Source organism: Oryzias latipes, chromosome 17 (assembly GCF_002234675.1).
Source record: "Oryzias latipes chromosome 17, ASM223467v1".
Classification (NCBI taxonomy): domain Eukaryota; kingdom Metazoa; phylum Chordata; class Actinopteri; order Beloniformes; family Adrianichthyidae; genus Oryzias; species Oryzias latipes.
This window is the reverse complement of record NC_019875.2, coordinates 27,317,593-27,337,368: the sequence shown is the minus strand read 5'-3', so window position 1 is coordinate 27,337,368 and position 19,776 is coordinate 27,317,593. Positions and strand designations below refer to the sequence as shown.

General features: G+C 41.3%; 2 protein-coding genes across 2 annotated transcripts in view; one reads left to right on the top strand and one right to left on the bottom strand.

The window, feature by feature from the left end:
• The window catches only part of sntg1 (syntrophin gamma 1), a 61,498-nt gene extending 48,735 nt beyond the window's left edge, over nucleotides 1–12,763 (bottom strand). The window contains exon 1 of the mRNA XM_004079482.3: nucleotides 12,272–12,763. The gene's annotated coding sequence lies outside the window, so the exon portion shown is untranslated. The remainder of the gene's footprint in view (nucleotides 1–12,271) is intronic.
• A 4,244-nt stretch (nucleotides 12,764–17,007) lies between these two features.
• On the top strand, nucleotides 17,008–19,025 carry snai2 (snail family transcriptional repressor 2). The gene is made up of 3 exons (XM_004079391.4): nucleotides 17,008–17,252; nucleotides 17,366–17,887; nucleotides 18,092–19,025. Exons 1-3 carry the CDS (start codon nucleotides 17,174–17,176, stop codon nucleotides 18,271–18,273), a joined length of 783 nt encoding a protein of 260 aa, XP_004079439.1. The 5' UTR covers nucleotides 17,008–17,173; the 3' UTR covers nucleotides 18,274–19,025.
• The last annotated feature ends 751 nt before the right edge of the window (nucleotides 19,026–19,776 follow it).

Genomic DNA, 19,776 nt, shown 5'->3' with positions numbered 1-19,776 from the left:
AGCTTTAAAAAATGAATGCCCGCATGCGGTCAGCTGAAAGATGAGTTAGGGGCCGAGTTCTTTGTCTCAGGGTGTGCTCTTCTGTGCGTCTTGTCAGATGTCGGTACTTTCATTCTTTTTTCATTTTCCTGCAGCATTCCAATAATAAAAAAAAGTCCAGACCTTTTTCTGTCATTTAAGTGGAGTCAGCAGTACTCTTTTAACTGTCACGCCCAAAAGATGTTTTCCATCCAACCAATCTGCCAAGCAGCGCTTTGGAAATAATGGTCTTGTCTTTTGTACAAAAGAAACACACACCAAAAAAAACCCACAAACGAGATGATGTGGAGATTGCAACATGACATCTTCATCTCCCGACTCAGCGGACAGCTGTGGACCAAACAGGATGATAAATGGCCGCTGGCTCTGGCAGGAGACTCCACGGGCAACTTTGTGCTCCAGCAAATGCAGTTTCAGGAGCGGCTTCACTCACTGCACTCTATGTTAATGTCTTCTGTGACCTGGAACATACGGTGCCTGACACTTTAATTTAAAGAGTGGTGATTCCACACACCAGGTTACTCAAACATGATGTTATCCCAGGACGTTGCTGTTCGACAGGAACAGAACTGAAATGACAACGTTTCACATAATCCGCCATGTCTGCTAATGTTGCTGCCAGCCCATTCTGATGTTATAAATACACACACCCTTGTATGTAGCCTTTATCTCTAAAACAAATCAGTCTTCCTCCTGATATAATATGTGGATTCACTGTGCTCATTTGTCATGCTTCTGATCACATGTTTAACTCAGAGCGCCATCAGGAGAAACGCAAACCAGAGCAGATTAATTACTAATGGAAGCAGGTTTGAGCTTCCCAAATGTACTTAAAATACAACAAATTAAAGTGAAATAGATACAAAATTAGCACAACAAAATAAATTAAAAATGATAAATAATTCATAGGTTTAAAAATAAGCCCTATTTTTAAGGTGGGTGCATTTTTTCATTGTTTAGTAGCACAAAAAATGTTGTTCTGTCCTCAAGACATTAACTCTCAGCATGAAATCATTTTACAAAAAACAAACAAACAGAGAGTGGTAATCTTTTAGTTTCTTCACAATAATGTGAAATTAGGGGTGCTCCGATCAGGATTTTTGGGGCCGATCACCGATCCCCGATTGCTGGAAGCTGTATCACCCGATACCGATACCGATCACCGATTACAGGGTCTATTTGAAGCCTTCTATTTATCATGTAGCATAATTTTTTAAACAATATTTAACAGCAATGCACATTAAGTATTACAATTAAGAGAAGACAACGCATCATGAATTGACAACTGTGTATTTATTTGGAAGCAACATTTCCAACAAATTAACTTAGCAGCATGTGTTTGGTTATTAGGAACAACTTAGGACTTGACTAATACAACTTTCCTGGAGAATATATAAATAAAATAAGATAAGACATAACATCTGAGTCTTTAAATTTAGCTTTAGGCTACTTTTAAAACTGCAACAAAAAATGCTATAGCCAAAATATTTTTTTAAGTCAGTCAGACATTGGTTATTGAAATATTTACGCCCTGGCAGAGTGTAACGTGAATCTAAATAGGACATGAGTCGCTGGAACCCTTCGTCTTCCACAACAGACAGAGGCTGGTGATCTAGGCAAATGAATTCCATTATTTTGTCTGATATCTCTTTATGCTTCTTACTGTCCCTGCTGTAGGGTTGCTTTCTTTGAAATGTCTCTGTTACTGACAGCTGAGTGAGTGGCGCTTGAGTTGCTGAACTGTCTCGCTCTCTCTTTGCGCTAGCTAACTTTGAAAACTGCTCATATTCCTTTACGCGACTAACCTTCAAATGTCTGATGAGGTTGGTGGTGTTAAAATGTTTTGCGTGCTTTCCGCCTCGTGGGATTTGCTTGGTACACACGTTGCAGATTGCTAATGTATTATCTTTTTCGAACACCACGTAGAATTGCCAGACCGGTGAAGCCATTTTTAGCAGCGCGTAAAAAAATCGTCTCGCGAGTTTTGCGTCATCTGATCGGCTTTTCTGGATCGGCCTTTATAGAGACGGCCGATCAAACATCCCAAAGCTATAATCGGCCGATTATGATCGGCGACCGATCAATCGGAGCACCCTTATGTGAAATGTTTTGTTTTTTTCGAGAAATGCAAAAAAATCTTCTCCTGCATTGGAGTCTATTATTAACTTTTCAAAAAATGAGAAAATTATTCATATTCCTTGCTGTTCCTAATTCAAAATCTGTTTTACCTTCAGAAAGTATCTCAGCAGGTACTTTACAAAATCTTCCCTTTTAAAGTCTGTTCTTTGAGGAAATCTGATATTGATTTCAACTTTAAATATGTATTTTACATGCTCAAATTCAAATATTACTCTTTTTATAATGCGCTTTTCCTGCAACAGAAAACCTCAAAATGCTATTTACATAAAAATGTGTACATTTTAAAACATTCTTTCTTTGGAATTCATTTCAACATTTACTTTTTCAAAGCTGTATCATAGATCTGTCAAATAATATCATAAAAGAAAAACATTTATTTTTCCAGGAATGAGAGGAGTAAAAGGTGTCATGGGAGTGGAGGAAAGAGCAAGCATTTGATTGCATCTTGTGTAGACGTTGTAATCTGAGAGCTCGGTGACTGCAAACTCATGACTAAGGAGAGTGTCACCAGATGTGAGGATGACTGGTGGTGAGGAAGACAAGAAGCAAGGGAAGAGCAGAAGATGAAGTAGGGTTAAGCTGAAACAGGTTTCGGGAGATCAAAATCTGGAGTGATCAGAAAAACTTGGAGGAGCATACAGTACTTGTATCAGGAATGAGGAAAGCAGATATGGAGACGTGGTGGTGGATGCTGTGGAGCAGGAAGCAGCACAGATCAAGTGAGGAAGACATTGAAGAGGATGAAGACTGGAAAGGCAGTTGGTCCTGACAACATACCTGTGGAGGAATGGAAGCGTATATAGGAAGTAGCAGTGGAGTTTCTGACCGGACTGTTTAACAAGAACTTGGAAAGTGAGTGGATGTCTGTGCCAAAAGACTGTCAGCAAGAATGAAAGAAAAGGTGTAGAAGACTGCTGAGAGCAGCCATGATGTTTGTTTAGAGACTGATGCAGACACAGGAGGCAGAGATGAAGATGTTGAGGTTCTCCTTGGGAGCAATGAGGACGGATCAGGAATGAATCCATCAGAGGACAGATGTTTTGGAGATAAATGCAGGGAAGCAGATGAAGATGGTTTGGACAGTGTTGTTGTTGGTAAAAAGCTGGTGCTACCAGGAACGAGGCCAAGAGGAAGACCAAAGAGGAGGTCCATGGATGCAGAGTAAAATGACATAAAGGGGATTTGTGTGAGGGAGGAGGATGCAGAGGAGAGGATTAGGCAGCAGCCAAAATCCAGTTTTTAATTATTTGGTTTTATCGATACAGCTCAAAATGTTTATATTTTGAGAATATTCATAATAAAATCTGTAGAATCCATACAAATCACAAAAACAGTTTTTCTCTTTTAGTTACAGCCTTAAATAATTCCAAATATTAAAGAAAAGGGTAAAAATGACATAATATTTGAGATTTTATGGTTATATCTCCTGTTTGGCAATTCAAAAATGTTCAAATTGAGCATTTATGTATCAGATAATGCTTGACAGGAGTTACCTAAAGGAAAAAACCGTATGCAAACATGTTTAACGGCTACAATAGAAACTCTCTGGTGGTAGACCGCTTCAGCTCTTTTCTGTTTTTATTTAAAGACCTGTTTTCAAAACTGTGATCATTTTCCCTCTGACATACAAATGAGCTTCCCTGGTGTTACTCCTGCAGTTGCTCATACGAAGAGGCTGCGGTGTGAACACCGGTGTATTTACAGAGTACATTTTGTAACCAACAGGGACTGCTTTGTATGCCACAGGAGGTGCTACCTCCTTTTTCTTCTCGCTCAGATTACGTTTGAAATCGATCGCCGAGCAGAGATGCAAAGGGTTTCTCATCATAGTTTCAATTTTTCGTGGCATTTGTCAGAAAAATAAGCCTTCTATTATCTGGAGAGTCAATACCTGATGCCCTGGGTACAGCCAGCAGTGCTTTCTATGCTGGAGGCGCAAGAATGATGGACAGAGGAGTGAATTAGTGATGGACACATTTAAGGACTGAGATTCAAACTTTCCCAACAGTGATCTGTTGCAGCACAGAGCTACAACATATCAGGTGGGAACCCATTTAAATTAGTGAATTTCATTATTTATAGATTTTGTTGTATGGCAGCATGTAGAAAAGGCAGAACAGAATACAGTTAACACACAAGATACATTGAATTCTGTGCTGTTTTTGATGCTGAGAGGTAGCTAACTCGATTGGGATTTTTTTTAAAACTTTTGTCAAATAAATAATACAATGACCCATAACCTGTGAATCAATAGATTTAAGACCCATTACCTGTGAATCAATAGATTTAACAAATGAGCTGCATCACCTTACATGAAACAAACACAAAGCCTTCGTCACACTGAATTAATTCATTTTATTGTTCTACGTAGGCATAAAACACTTCCAAATATATACATGTAGTCATTTGGGCTTTTTGAAGCAGTGATGCCTAAGTTTCCTCTCAGGGAAAGACTGAGGGTTCTGAAAATGGCACCATACTGTGTTTTTGAGTACATGAAAGGATTATAGAGCTCAGCATTTTGCTGAGGGCTGGCTCGATTCAATTGGTGCTACCCGGCAGAAGAACACGCGCTTACTGACTGAATACAAAGTAGAGAAATACAAAACTCGCTCAACTGCTAAGGCAAAAATAATCCCAAATCCAAACTTTGTAATATGAATTGCAATACTTTCTTAGGGAACATGACGAATTCTGAGTAGCATAAACCATCAAGAGTTGATAAATGTTCTGAAATTTAAAGACACACTGGAACTTTTTCAAGTTTGCATTTTTAGGTCAATTCGTTTATTTATATGTTTGTGGCTATAAATAAATACACATTTATATATACCACAAATATCGCATTTTATCTGTTACGTGCAACATTTCAACAAACAAAACCCCTATATTTTATTAGAAAGTGCACACTCACCGACCGCTTTATCAGGCATACCTGTCCAACTGCTCGTTAAAGCAAACTTCTAATCAGCCAATCACATGGCAGCAACTCAATTAATGTAGACACGGTCAAGACAATCTGCTGCAGGTCAAACCGAACATCGGAACGGGATGCTGACATGGTTGTTGGTGCCAAATATTACGTCCGTTTGATATATTTTTAAGTAGCCGAAGATTAGTGGCTACGTGTAATTAATATCTAACTCTCACTTCAGATTAATGTAGTACAATTTCAAACTTTTTGATAGTATTTAATGTCACATAACATAAACCACTGTGTGCCACACACACACACAACAGAAACACCAGGACAACTGCCGACGTCACCAAGAAAACTAGATGAAAAGATGGTCCAGTAGCCCTCATTAGCTTCTTCCACAAATGTACATTTGAACAAATGTTTAAAGTTTCAGAACTGAATTTCAAAACTGGAAAATTCCTGCTGAATTAAGCTTTTCTGCAGAAAATATACCTAAAAGCCCCTGTAATGGGATACCCTGCCACCCCCACCACCGCACACTTCATTTTAATAACTTTGTTATTTCAGGTCCTTTATTCTTAAATAAATGCACACTTTTCTGAGTTAAAACATGCATTTAGTCTTTGTTTTCAGTATTTATTTGTAGCACATACATGTGCATTTGTTTAGTTCACTCACTTTGGTTTGTTTGATTAATGTCACCTGTTTTTGAGTTGCCAGTTCTGAGGGTGTTACTGGTCGTTACCGGCTCCTGGAGCTGTGCTGTGAGGCCAAAAGAGGAAGTCAAGTAACACAGCCTTTAAATGCTCCAGTCAGGCAATTGGGCGGCGCCATCCACAGACGCCTCCAAGGGGGAGAAACCATGGACTTATTTAATTGTTTTATTTGCATGCTTCTGTTTATCATTCATTTTGTTCTAATTTTGTTCCACTTTTGATGATTCTTCTTTTCCACTAAAAGACCAAGTTTTGTTGTTTAGTCTTGTATGTTGTCTTTGCCCCCCCCCCCCCCCCCCCCATGTTTCTCAGGTGGTCTGATCAACCACTAATATATGTTCCCCTGTTGTGTCTTTGGGATTCTGTGACTTACTCTGTTCAGTTGGTTAAGTTAAAGTTAAGTTTGTTGCCTCAGTTAATTGTTTCTGTTGACCTCTTTTAAGGGCCCAGTTTATAAATATATACATTTTTTGGAGAAAAATTAAACTTTCGTTTTTATAATAAATGTTGTGTTTTCCTCTTTGGCCGCTTGGTCCAGACTGTGGAGTTTGTACATCTATGGTTCAAGTTCATCCTAAGTGTGCAAGACGTCGTCAGCCCAGAGCCGAACTGCAAAAGACTGTGAACGTCTTTCATGTACATTTTTCTGTGATACAAATAAATCTTTACTGTCATTCCTCTCCTTTTACAAATAACACCTACCGCTCAATATGTGCTTTCCTATAAAGGAGCCTCTGTAATTCAATACACCCTGGACATGTCCCGATTTGAAAACTTATGGAAAAAACATTTAGGCAAATTAAAATCCGTCCTTCTCTCAGACTATTTGTCTGTTAGGGGCATCTGGGAGCTGTCGCTTAAGGGGGGGCTAATGTAAAGGTCATTATTTACCTTGTTTGCTTTGTTTTCCTGATTTAATTTTGCTTTTTTCCTGTTTTCTTTCTACTTTTTTGTTCACCCCAGGGTTACGTAATCACCATAGCTGTAATAGAGTTGGTTAATTGGTCCAATGAATACAAACATGTTTGGTTTTTCATGTTCAAGTCCACTTATAAATTTGTGATGATTCAATAATTATAAATAGAGTATAATAGAAATAATTATATTTTCTGTCAACCTGCCTCTGATCTCTAATTAGGTCATCTTCAAACCACCAACCCTGAAACCACTTAAAACAACAAGAAACCAAAAGAAGAACACACACACACACAAACACAGAGGAAATAAATCTTCACAATAAAAGCTGCACTCAGGGAGACGACAGTGCTCACCCAGCTAACATGACGTTCACAGACTCACAGCAGTTTGTTAAAAAGCAATGACACAACTTTACAGAAACAACCTTTACAACCTTTTCTGTCTGCTAAACGTGACGTGAAAAATTACAAACTCTTTTAAAAAGATTTGCCCTTTTTCAGAGTTCATAAAAAACTGGCCGCACAGGAAGCAGGACGAGTGTTTGACCGCATGAATCAAACCCTTAATGTGATGGATTAAAAAAAATAACCACTAACAGATGGGAACATTTACTTAAAATATCTATGGAACTGAAGGATCTAAAAGGACTTTCATTAAATGAAGCAAAAACATATTTCCACCATTTAGCATCTGAATGTTTCCTTTTAGCTCACAGAGCTTTCATTCTGTCACCCGTCTGCTGGTAACCTTCCATCATTTACAGATCTTTGGTCAAAATATTTAATGTTTCCAGGAATTATTCATTTTGCTGGTATTGACTTCAGCACCTTGAGGTTTCTATTGAGTTAATTGTCTTTTCTGCTCCTTGACACACCCTTATTGCTGCTGCCTTTATAACAGGTCAAGACAATTGTTTGCTTGTTTGTTCATCATCTGTACCTCAGGGGGGTATTCCAAAAAGCAGGTTGTGAGAATTACCACGGTAAGTTTGAGGCTAAGGAAGTGGATAACCTCGGCTTTCGGTTCTAAAAACTGAGGTATGTTTCAGGGCATGTCAGGTTGCCATAGCAACTAATGCTCTGAACATAACCTGGTCTGGAGCAGGTTTAGTTGAAGGTTGGTTTGTTTACAGAGAGGTGAAGCAGCATGGCGTGTCCATTTGAAGATGATTTAGTGGATGAAGAAGCTCAGATAATAAGTTTTCCACCATGAGAGGATGATAAGACCACATATGGATGTTGGAAAGATAATTTTTTTACTTTGATCTAAGTTAATTATTTGCTTCAGTTAAGATAAATATTTTTAATTCAGTCAACTTAAAAATAACACGTAGTATCAGACATTTATTTTACTTTCATTCAAATTAATTCAATTAAGTAGGTGTAACTTTGGTGCCGCTGTTAGATTGGCAACGCAAGGGATTGTGGGATACCATTCCCTTTGCCTGTCTGGACCGATTTGGATTTAAGTGTGAGATTTTGACCAAATATGTTTTGTTTTTTTAGCTGTTTTACTGTGTTTTGTCTAGTTATTTTGTCCTGTTATGTTTAATTCTTTCTGCACCATGAGTGAGAGGGAGGGAGACGAAGATGTGGTCTTTTAGCATCCCTAGTTCATCATTCTATTACAAGCACTGAAGTTAATGTCAGAGCCTTGTTAATACATATCTGTGATTCATGTTGCTAATGACTCCGGAAATCTGCGATCCATTGAGAATGTCTTTATGTACTTGCCGTGCATAAATGGATCGCATTAACCCAGGATTACCAAGTCGAGCGTAATTACGCCAACTCATATCCAGTGTTTTGGAGCCGACATACCCAGAGTAAGGAAGTTCAGGCGGATTTCAGCCAGAGTTCAGGGTTAAAGTCAGGGTAGTTTAAACATGCTTTCTGGAATACCCCCATGAGCAATGCAAAGTTGTTTACACATGCAAACAGGTTGTATACCTGGGATTTGCGGTTGATCATCTAAGAATAATTATTGGCAAAACAGCAAATAATGAGGATTTAGAAGAAGTGCAGGAAGGTTGCAAACACAAAACAACCCAATTTGTTGAAAATTGTAATATTAATACAAGAGGCAAATAAATACATTGGTAATTAATGTTTACTCACAAACGTCTTGTTTTCAAAATCTGTAAACCTCAGCTCAGCAAAGACTGAGAAAGGATTTGGAAAGACAGGAGTGTTGACTTTCTGTGTCTTACTTGCTATTGTTGCGATGAGATTTGTTGTTTTTCTTTAATTGCCAAGATTTTAAACCTATTAAACATAACTGTTCATTTTGTCTCATTAGTGTTTCTTAATTTATTATGACTGCAGGCTGTTTATTAAGTTTAAATTATTCACAATTTTAATAAGGAACAGAGGAAATAAACAGGAATATATTTCATATATATATATATATATATATATATATATATATATATATATATATATATATATATATATATATATATATATATATATATATATATATATATATATATATATATATATATATATATATATATATATATTTAAGAAAATATATGAGGGGAGTTGACCCGTACAAGTGCTACGGGTGTTGGGGTTGTCCGGGCCCGTGACGGGTCAAGAGGAGCGCCGCATCTTTAGGGGAGCACAGATGTGTGGCACATAAAGGGGTGTCACGAAAATGGAACGCACCATTGCCTGCATGTGGTGAGTGTATTGGGAAGTATTTGGATAATAATGTAAGTTAGACGCACTTATGACGTATTGGTGATGCTGTCATGCGGTTTATGCTACACTCTAGTCCGTGTGAAGACCTCACGCAAGGGGTGTGCAGGTCGATTGTCTAATTTTTTTCATTTCTAATAGTAAGGATGCACGCTAGGAGCATGCAACGGGCATGCAGGGAGCGTGCACTTATCACGTGAAAAGCGCTAACAAGCTCCTTGCACAGTGCGCAGGATTCAAGGGAGAAAACATTTTAGAAAAATCCATAAGACATCACGTCTCCTACTTCATCCTTTCCTCTACATGATGTACAAGTGTTTACTACGACCTGCCGCCCGCGTCATGCCTGTAGAAAAAAATTGTTCATGAACATTTTCCTACAGGATAACCATTCTTGATATTTCTCATGTGCAGCTCTGACCATTTTTTGCCCACAGAGAGCCCATACCCACCACTTTAGCTCCTTTTTTAGTACCAACTGACAAGTTGATTCAGAACTACGCAAGTAAATGCTTTATTTAGGTAATTTACAGAAGGAATAATGCAGCAAAAATGTGCACTTTCTGAACATGACAAACCGTAAAGTACATTTAAAGCAGCCAAGGGCTGTTTTTAGGCACCTCTGTGGTTGAATGGGCTTCAAATATTAAATGGAAACAAAAACACAGATTACATTGTGAACCTTCGAGGCTGAGCTGCGACCGTAGCGTGCCGTCAGAGCTGCAGTGCTTAACGAACAAGAGGAGCATTCACATTAATCATATGTGACCTAAAATTGTCCGGCGTGGGCTACTTACAAGTTGCAGCGCATAAAAGCAAGCAGTGATATTTCACCGCAGAAAATACTCGGTTGGAAGAATTGTCACTTCTATGTTGAGCAATTATTAATCATGGTGGTTGATCTAACCCCTTATTGGTTTTCTCCTCACCCACCAACATGCAGCTTTAAGCAAGTGTTGCAGTCCTGAACCTCTAAATCAGATAGGCGGGTATATGGGATGCATATGAATGAGGTTTGTGTCTCCTGTCTTCTCTCCCATTAGGAGTTCGGCGTGCATTCGTTTCGTTTACTCATCCGTCTCCGTTAAGACAGACTAATGGTTTTTCTCGTTGCATGACAGTGACTTTGTAGCACAAACCGCTAATAAATTTTCCCTTACCACCTCTATTCTAACAGAAAAAAAACAAAAAACATCTCAAGTTTGTTTTATTTGACCGGCTCACGCATCCCTCTGCAATAAAAGCATATGCTCTGTGAGTTGAACATCTGGAGCAGAATGAACGAATGGCTGACCAAACAATTTCTTTTAAAGCCCCACAGAAACATCAGGTGGGACACATTTTTCTGATTTCTGGTGATGAAGATGTCCAGCCTTCCAGCTGCACATCCCCACCACCTTTGTGCACCCTTTATGTGGAAAAATCACTAAAGGAAAAAAACTAAACAGACATTTCTTCAACTAATTAACCTCTAAATAATCGGATTTTGTCCCTGCTAAGTTTTTTTTCCTCATGCATTGTATGCAGAACACTTTTTGTCATCAAAATAGGTCACTGAGTAAAGGCACATGGCATAACGAGATGCACTTCTGCCTCACTGACACCACAAAAAGAGCAACCCGTGAATATTCAGAGCAGATCTATTACGTATCAACCGACCGGGTATGGCTGTGGGACTCTAACACTAGGGTGAATGTGTTAACATACATAATTGATGTCAATGTGTGTATTCACTGCTTCTGGTAAGGCCTTAAGACTGATCATCTCCCTTCCAAAAGATTTAACTAGTCCAAATGTTCAAAAGGATCCAGAGATTCTGAAAGTGGAGAACTGATGGGGAGTTGAGGAGAACTTGGAGCACAGATGTGTCCAGATCTCCTGAAAGATTGTGCCGCTCAGGTGTGCTCAGAATCCGCCTCCTTTTAGACGAAGGTATTACCCAGATGTGACTGTGACTGCATATCACTTTTTCCTTCATCCTTATTTTCATCTCCAGTTAGTGCGGCCCTGCCAGTTGGCCCAAACTCCACCGTGATTTAAGGGATAAGCAGAGAACAGGGGGAGGGGAAGCTGCTGCAAGGACATAAAATTGTCAACGACATGTCTTTCCCCTGTGTGGAAAGCCGGACTGTCAAGTACATCAAACGTATTGCGACCCGACCAGCTCATTTCAGCTCAGTGTGTGCCTGCGGGGGCACCGACAGCCCAAACCTAACTGCACTGATTGACTATCAGCTTGCACTTAAGAAAGACACCATAAATTGTCAGAAACACAGTGAGGATTCAAGAGGTTTTTCTTTTTTGTGTGCAAGGCCAGCTGAAAAGCACCTCACATAGATGGATGCTCAGGGCTTCTTCCATGCTGCGAAGTCGGACGGAGAAGCAAGACCTCTGATGAGGGATTTGTGAATAGCTATAAAATGGCACCCCCCCCCCCCCCCTCTCCCAAGAAGGGATGTTGTTCATGATTGGCATCCAGTGTGGAGAGAGTATGAGGCAGCTGCATGGCTCTGTGGGCCAGCCTCTGCACTGGGCTGAAGAGATGGGCTGCTGCCTGCATGCCTGTCGTGCTCCGGCAATGAGGCAAAGGTTCCTGCACGAACTGAGGAGTTTAAGCAGCCTCACCATGAGACCTACTTCAAGTTAACTGATCAGCGCACTGCATCACACAAAAACGAAGCTCCATCACTCATCAGATCATGGAGGAAACTGGCTGCAAATAACATCCAAAAAGTAAAGCCCAAGTGAATTCAGGGGGTTATTGTAAGGTTGTTGTTTTTTTGTTGTTGTTGTTTTTTGCTAAACTACCGAGGCAAAAAGGGGTCGGTGGGGCTTACCTTTCTGGTAACAGGTGGTGATGTTTCCTTAGATTTGTTGCCTTCCGATCGGCTTTTCTTGTTCTAATTTATGCGACGGCTGCGAAACATCGCGGCGCAGTCACACACAAAGCATCCCTTGTGGCAGCATCGCCCACACGGCATCCACGTCCACTACGCAGAGGCGATGAGGGAACGAGGGGCGGCGGATGGATGGACGGAGCGGCACGTTTGTCCATTATGTTTGCCCGGATTCAGGGGCTCCTCTCCGTCGACATCCCCGGCAGCGGGTCCAGCTCGTCAGCCACCGGTCCGCCTCTGCCGCGCATCATCGCGCTGCCAACAGGACTGGAGCTCGTTCCGCGCGCGCTGCCCGTCTGCGTTTACACGAGGCTGCCGCGCAACTCTGGTGCCATTAAGATGACATGACTCCCCGCTTTGCATTGAAAAAATAAAAACCACAACACGTCCTAAAGATTTTTTTCTTCCTTCCACCAATCACGTCTGCGTTGACTCCCGTCCGCCATAAAGCTTTTCCAAGAACCAATCTGAGGTTTAGACCTTGAGGTTAAGGACATTAGAGAAAAGTAAGGACATACTGGTCATCTGTAACTTGACGTATTTGGAGACATTTAGCATGAGATGAGGTAAAATTTCTTTAAGGACAAGGTGTCAGGAGAACATCGTCTATTGAGCTTCAGAAAAAAAAACATTAAAAATCAAACTGTGGTTTTGGTTTCATGTCAAAGAATGAATATTCAGGAGGAAGAGAGGATCACATAAATTATTTTATAAGAATGTGACTCATTCAGGTGGCTGGACTCACTCCAACATTAAAATCTACAAAAAGATTTTTTTTTGTTCTGAGACTGTCTAATTAAGAGATGTCCAAAGTCCGGCTAATACAGCCCATGTTCACATTTCCACCAGCCCACAGGCTCTTTTCATTAAATCAATAATATGTGCCAAAATGTTGTTTTCAAGGACACAGCTTTCAAGATCAAGTATAGTGGCCTTATGGTGGAGAGTCCACCCTGTGACTGAAAGGTCATGAGCCAAAGATTCTAAAAATGGGACCCAGTGCCTCCCTGCTTGACACTCGGCATGAAGGTATTGGATTTGGGAGTTAAACCACCAAATGGTTCCAGAGCACGGCTGTGTCTGCAGCTCACGGCTCCCCCAGGCGATGGGTCAAATGCAGAGAACAAATTTCACACACCGAAGTGCGTGACAGCTAATGACAGCTTTAAGAGGGTCTACCAGACACGACCTGTTATCTGCAACAAGCTAACCGTGAATGTAGACAGATCAACACTAATTTAGACAAAAATTTCTTGAAAATGTTGTAATTGAAATAAAATTAGTTGATTTGCATTTAATGCCATGATAAGGGTTCAAAGAATGATGCAGCTGAATGGTTGGACCTCAAACATTTTCACCTCACCAAATCTGGCCCTCTTTGCAAAAAATGTGGACACCCTGATCTACCATCTGATTTATGACTGTCATAAATGAAAGCTTTGAGGAGATCCCAAAAAGCATCTCAGTGCAGATTACCCAGATCAACAAAATGATCAAAAAAGGCAAAAGATGATCTAAATCAAGACATAAATATCATACTAAAAACCTGTGTCATTTTCTAGTACACTGTAGAGCGGCACTGTTGACGCAGAATAAGCCCGCCCCGTCCATCTGAATAACACCCCAACATGATATTGCTGGTGCAAGAAAAATGGCGGGGGATATTCAAGCTATCCAGTCGTACAGCATGGAGCCCGTTGCCAGCTCAGACAAGGAAAACGAAGACGTACATGGATCTGGTCATGCACAAGTGGATGCATGAGAATGGAGCGGAGCAGGGAGCTGGTGGCCCCTTGATTGTAGCACATATGTCACAGCTATGAGCTTAGTGCAATGACATTTTTTCATATCCTCCTGATTCACAATGATTTCAAGAAACAAACTCAGAAATGCAATTTCAAAGTCAATTTCTTTAACATGTGTCCTCCATTATCAGCAAAATGCCACGAAATCATGGGAATTGTCACTGGAGAAGTTCTTTAAATTAAGCTGAAGGGCAGAATTGGACACTTGAAGCTGGTGTGCACTCATTTAAACAACACAAAACACGACTGAAGATAAAAACTTGAACTAAAGAGGCACCAATCCTTACACACTGGTATAAAAGAGAAATCTAGCACATTTTCCACATATTTTCTTCCATTCTGCATCGCTGCTGGTAAGTTCTTGGAAATGAAAATGCTCATGCTAAAAAAAGTTTTACTGTTTTTAGGTTCTGCAAATTCACGGCAGCATTTCTGGTCGTGTTTAACAAACATAGCAACATGTCTGCAGACAAAAATGAAAGATGTCAGACCCAATGACTGCATGGAAATCAGAAATATCAGGGGAAAAAAAACATCTTAAGATGTGAGAGACATCCAAGTTTATTTTTTCCGTTGATGTTGATTTCCCAGCTGGAAATTCACTTTCCAGCTGGGACACTTCAGGCTAGAATTTCTGCACAAAATTGTGACCCCCCCCCCACGAATAAATGGTGAATATGCAGTCATTGGGTCTGACACTTCACAGGCATTCAGGCAGTCACTCTAGTATTTTTCTATCCTTTGCTGAAGCCTCTAGAGCAGCTGCGCCCTCTGACCAGGTGCGTCTCATTTTCTATGCTGTCATCATGGCGACTGAAGGATCCTGCTGCCTCACCGCCAGCGAGTCTCCTGTCATCATATAGCTACTCAGAAATGGGGGGGAGTGCATTGTTGTCAGACATTTGTTAAGCTCTAGTAGTTAAAGTCTGTAGGAGTGGATTGCTTGGTCCTATTTAGCCAACTGGACCAAGGGCAGCAGGGTTTAAAGATAAAAAACTGATGTGCAGACTGACCTCACGCCTCGCCATGCAACACCTCCACTGGGAGCCCCCCCCCCCCCTTTTTTTGTCCTTCATGAGGGCTTAACTGTTATCCGCCGGCAAATGAAAGGTAATTCACACCTATGTTGCCACACTTATATGTATCCCTGAGGCGGGGTGTTAGCTGCAGCTTTTTCACTGGACTTTATTTGAACTTACACCTCTATTTAACTCAAACGTGAATGACTGTCTCTTTAGTGGATGCTGTTATCTATCCTCCCAAATAGTGTCATGACTCATTTATTAGATCAGCAATGAGGTAAAACAGATAAAAACGCAGAGTTAGGACAGATACAATTATTTTAAAAAAGGGGGGGGGGGTTAAAAAAGTGTTTAGAAACAAAAAAAGCAATCCAAAAAGTAGATTTTGAACCTTCAAATTACATGAACATTTATTTTTAGAGTTTATAAATCCATTAAAGTGTAAAAATCTGTCGTTTTTTTACATCAGTGTTTGTAAAAAAACAAACTTTTTGTTTTATTTTGGTTCTAGTTGTGCATAAGCTGATGCAGAAAAATCCTCGAAATCCTCAGAAAAGATTTTTTGCCCCACATTTCTTTTTTTAATGAAGTAAGATTTTGCTGCATGATTTCCCTTCTCCTGTCAGAGGAACTGCATCTTCACAGATGCAGGAAACCGTGCTGATGCATAAAAACTGCAAGAAGGCACTTTTCACCTGACCATGCATGCTCTGCTTGTCTTAGATGTGGTTTGGCTGGTATTGATTTCCAAGCATTTTCCTTAAGAGTGCACAAAATGCTTTCTGCTGGATCACCAGCGAACACCTCTCTACCTCGCCCAAACAGAGCGCTGAATCTGCGACAGCAGCCAGGAGTTATTATTCACTGATAACCTTCCCTTCCTTTTATAATCCGGCTGGCACACAGAAGATCTGCAATTATGTTTCCTTGATAAGATAAGCAGTGCACAATTAACTTAAGGCCTGCCCCAGACATAAGGAGCTTTTCATATCTGCTGACCCAGCCAATCAAAGTGCTCCAGGGGGCTGCTTTTTTGGCCATTGCTGCTCCTAAGACTTTGCCTTTGTTTGTTCTCATCTTCTTGTCTTGTTAAGATGTTCACCCCGCACCTCTCCTCCTTTGGAGGAATCAACTCCAACACCAGGGGGCGTACACTGCCAAGTTTGCCTCTCCTTGTCCCTTTCAGGAAAAGCAGGGATAAATTAGATAATGGTGCTGACCTTCACAAGGACAAGACTTTGCATTTACACTTCAAGGAGGAATGTCATTTTGAATCATTGGAAGGGAACGTGAGGCTTTCTGTACACTGAAGCTTCTGCCCCAGTCACTGAAGGACAATTTGGAAGCTACCAAGTTGGGTCATGTTGTTGGACATTGGAGTCATTTCTCTGTGCAATTGGTGTGAAGTTATAGCTGCCACATAAGATTGAAAATCATCCTCGACTTTTTTGTGTGCTTATTTTGGCTGGTGCGTTTTGCAATTCCAATAGACCAGAATAATCAGAGTAACACCATGCACGCGCCCAACCATGATTGCATTACAGATGGCCTTTTAAATAGCAGCTCTGTTTTTCATCATGGTACCTCAAACTGAATGTGTTTGTCTCGTTTGGACTGATCTAAAAAAGAATATCTGCGCTTTCATATTTCACTTCAAAGCGCGCTTGCATCACTGCACCGAAAGCACCTGTCTCACTGACAGGAATGGAAGCTGCCCTGCCCAGTAGGGGGCTCCAGTAGCGCAGCAGAACATCTGTGGAGCCGAACTTTAATTCGGTGTGAGCCTCCTATGTAAATCAAATGCACTGGCTCCTCCCATGCACCTGATAGGGAGTACTTACAGCTCTTTACAGCTACCCGCTACACTGTTTCCAAGAGCGCAGCGGCGCACCATGACGCACCACTGGACTTAAAACTTTAGGAGTTTGTTCTTTACGCAGCGAACTCAAGCGGGACTTTTGATTACGGAAGGGGAAAAAAAGTTTGCAGAAAAGTTTTACTTTTTGTCCCCCAAGATGCCACGCTCTTTTCTAGTCAAGAAACACATAAACTCCGCAAAGAAGCCAAATTATAGTGAACTGGAAAGCCCAACAGGTAAGTTTTTTTTCCTACGTTTTCCGCTGAACTTACAGGTTGTTTTAAATCATGTAGACCAACATTACTCCAGTGATGACAGCCTCCCTCTGATAACTTTTCATATCTTCCAGTCTTCATCACGCCGCACTTCTACAAGGGCCTCCCCCTGTCCGTCATTCCCCAGCCGGAGATCCTGAGCCCGGCAGCCTACAGCCCCGTCACAGTGTGGACTACCAGTAGCCTGCCGCTGCCCCCCGTCCCCAGTGACTTCTCCCCCATCTCTGGATACCCGTCCTCCCTCTCCGACACCTCCTCCAAAGACCACAGCGGCTCGGAGAGCCCGAGAAGCGATGAAGACGAGCAGATGCTGCCCAAGCTGACAGACCCTCACGGAGTGGAGGCAGAGAAGTTTCAATGTAGTTTGTGCAGCAAATCCTACTCCACGTACTCTGGACTGCTCAAGCACAAACAGCTGCACTGCGACGCCCAAACGAGGAAATCCTTCAGCTGTAAATACTGCGAGAAGGAGTACGTCAGCCTGGGAGCTCTCAAAATGCACATCAGGACTCACACGTTGCCTTGTGTTTGTAAAATATGCGGGAAGGCTTTCTCCAGACCGTGGCTGCTCCAAGGACACATCCGGACGCACACGGGTGAGTGGGGGAGTGGGGCTTTGGAGTGCGAATGCTGCTTTGATTGTAGTCATGATGAACTTATTTTGGCTGCGCAATATTCCCTGTTGCACTTGCAGCAGGGATTTCCAGTACTTTTCTTCAGCATCAACTCAGAAGAGGATGCTTCTCAGTGGGGCGTCTCAGTGCACTAATCCAGCTCCTTTCTCCTGTCTGACCCAACAGGTGAGAAGCCGTTTTCCTGCCCTCACTGCAACAGAGCGTTTGCAGACAGGTCCAATCTCAGGGCTCACCTACAGACCCATTCGGATGTGAAAAAGTACCAATGCAAGAACTGCTCCAAAACCTTCTCTAGGATGTCTCTTCTTCACAAGCATGAGGAATCTGGTTGTTGTGTAGCACACTGAGCTGGGATACCTTTCTGCCATCAGAGAATCCTCCACTCCCACCCCCAGCTTCTGTTAATTCTTTTTTTTTTCCATGCCCAGGGGAAGTGTCAGGGAATCACAGCGAGAGCTCAAAAATATGCAGACTTCTTTTTTTCTCCTCCCTGGTTTCAAATGAGAAGCAGCTCGGTGCTCACATGCAACCGTTTTCAATCAGTGTTCCTGTGATTGCAATCATTGTTGAGCTTTGTCAAAGTGTGTACTCTCCTACCTGTGCTATTCATGCACTTTTCTGCATGTCTACAAAGGTTTTTTTTTAAGGCCTTCACAATGTTATCTTCAGAGTTTGTACCAATGTCTCTTATAGCGGCTGATATTCAAGCCCACACGTCTTTCAAACAAGCCAAACCGAAGGGTGCCTTATGACCGGCGGCATGACTATCACCAGTGGAATACAAAGCCATCGCTACAAAGGGGAACAAGTGCAAACTGAGGCTCATAGTCCGACTGTTAAAACTTTTGCACAGCCTGTAGAAACAGTTTGCCAGCTTGTCAAAGACCAAAACAACTCCCAGCCCCGATTTTTTTACTCTGCAATATTATCTATTTTCCAGCAACAGGTTGCTTTCATATTTTTATATATTGAATGTAAGTTTGACTGAGATGATTGTATATTGACAGGAGAAACAAAAAACTGTGAGGTTGAATTATTTTGATATTTTCGTTACGCTTTTACCAAAAAATAAATAAATAAATGAGGTTTTGTAAATTTCTTCTGGCATCTTCCCGACTGCTTTTCATCTGCAGCTATGGCGAACACCGGCAGCTGTTTTCTGAAGGATATTCATCGATTGTCACAGCTTCAAAGGAAACGACACGCACCGAGTGGATGATATTTAATCCAGCTTGCACCATCTCCCATTATAAAAATGTAAAAATGAGGTGACTCAGCCCTGCATCATGCTTGAACCTGTTCCCTGTGAACTTGTCCAGACATCAAACAATCTTGAAATTTAACACATACTCGTTATATTGATCTGCACTCACTTGTTATACCCTTTGAGGGCCCATCTCTGACTTTTTCCAACTGTGTTAAGTTTCTCTGGTGACGGACCTTTTAGAAAGTTTTATCTCCTGCTGCAGAAGGAGCATTTGAACAACGGTTTTAATTGTGATTTCACACAAAAAAGGATCATTTGGTTCCATGAATTCTGGCTGCTTGCCTTCAAGGATTAGATATTGTATAACACAAGCTGTCCTGCAGGATGATTAAATGACAAAAAAATGCAGCGCCCTGAGGCTGAACTCTTTCCAGTAGAGCCCAGACTGTGTTCCACCGTCCTGTAGAAGTGGTCTGACAAAAATTACAACTCTTTTTGGGGGGGTTTTGAGCAGCTGAGGGTGTCTCCGACAGCCCTGAAGGTGTAGTCTTCCCTCTCTGAGTCAGTTTGCTGTGTTTTGGATTGTTCCAGGTGGCTAAAGGGGCTCTTCAAGCTCGCAGGTGCAACCATGATGATGCACATC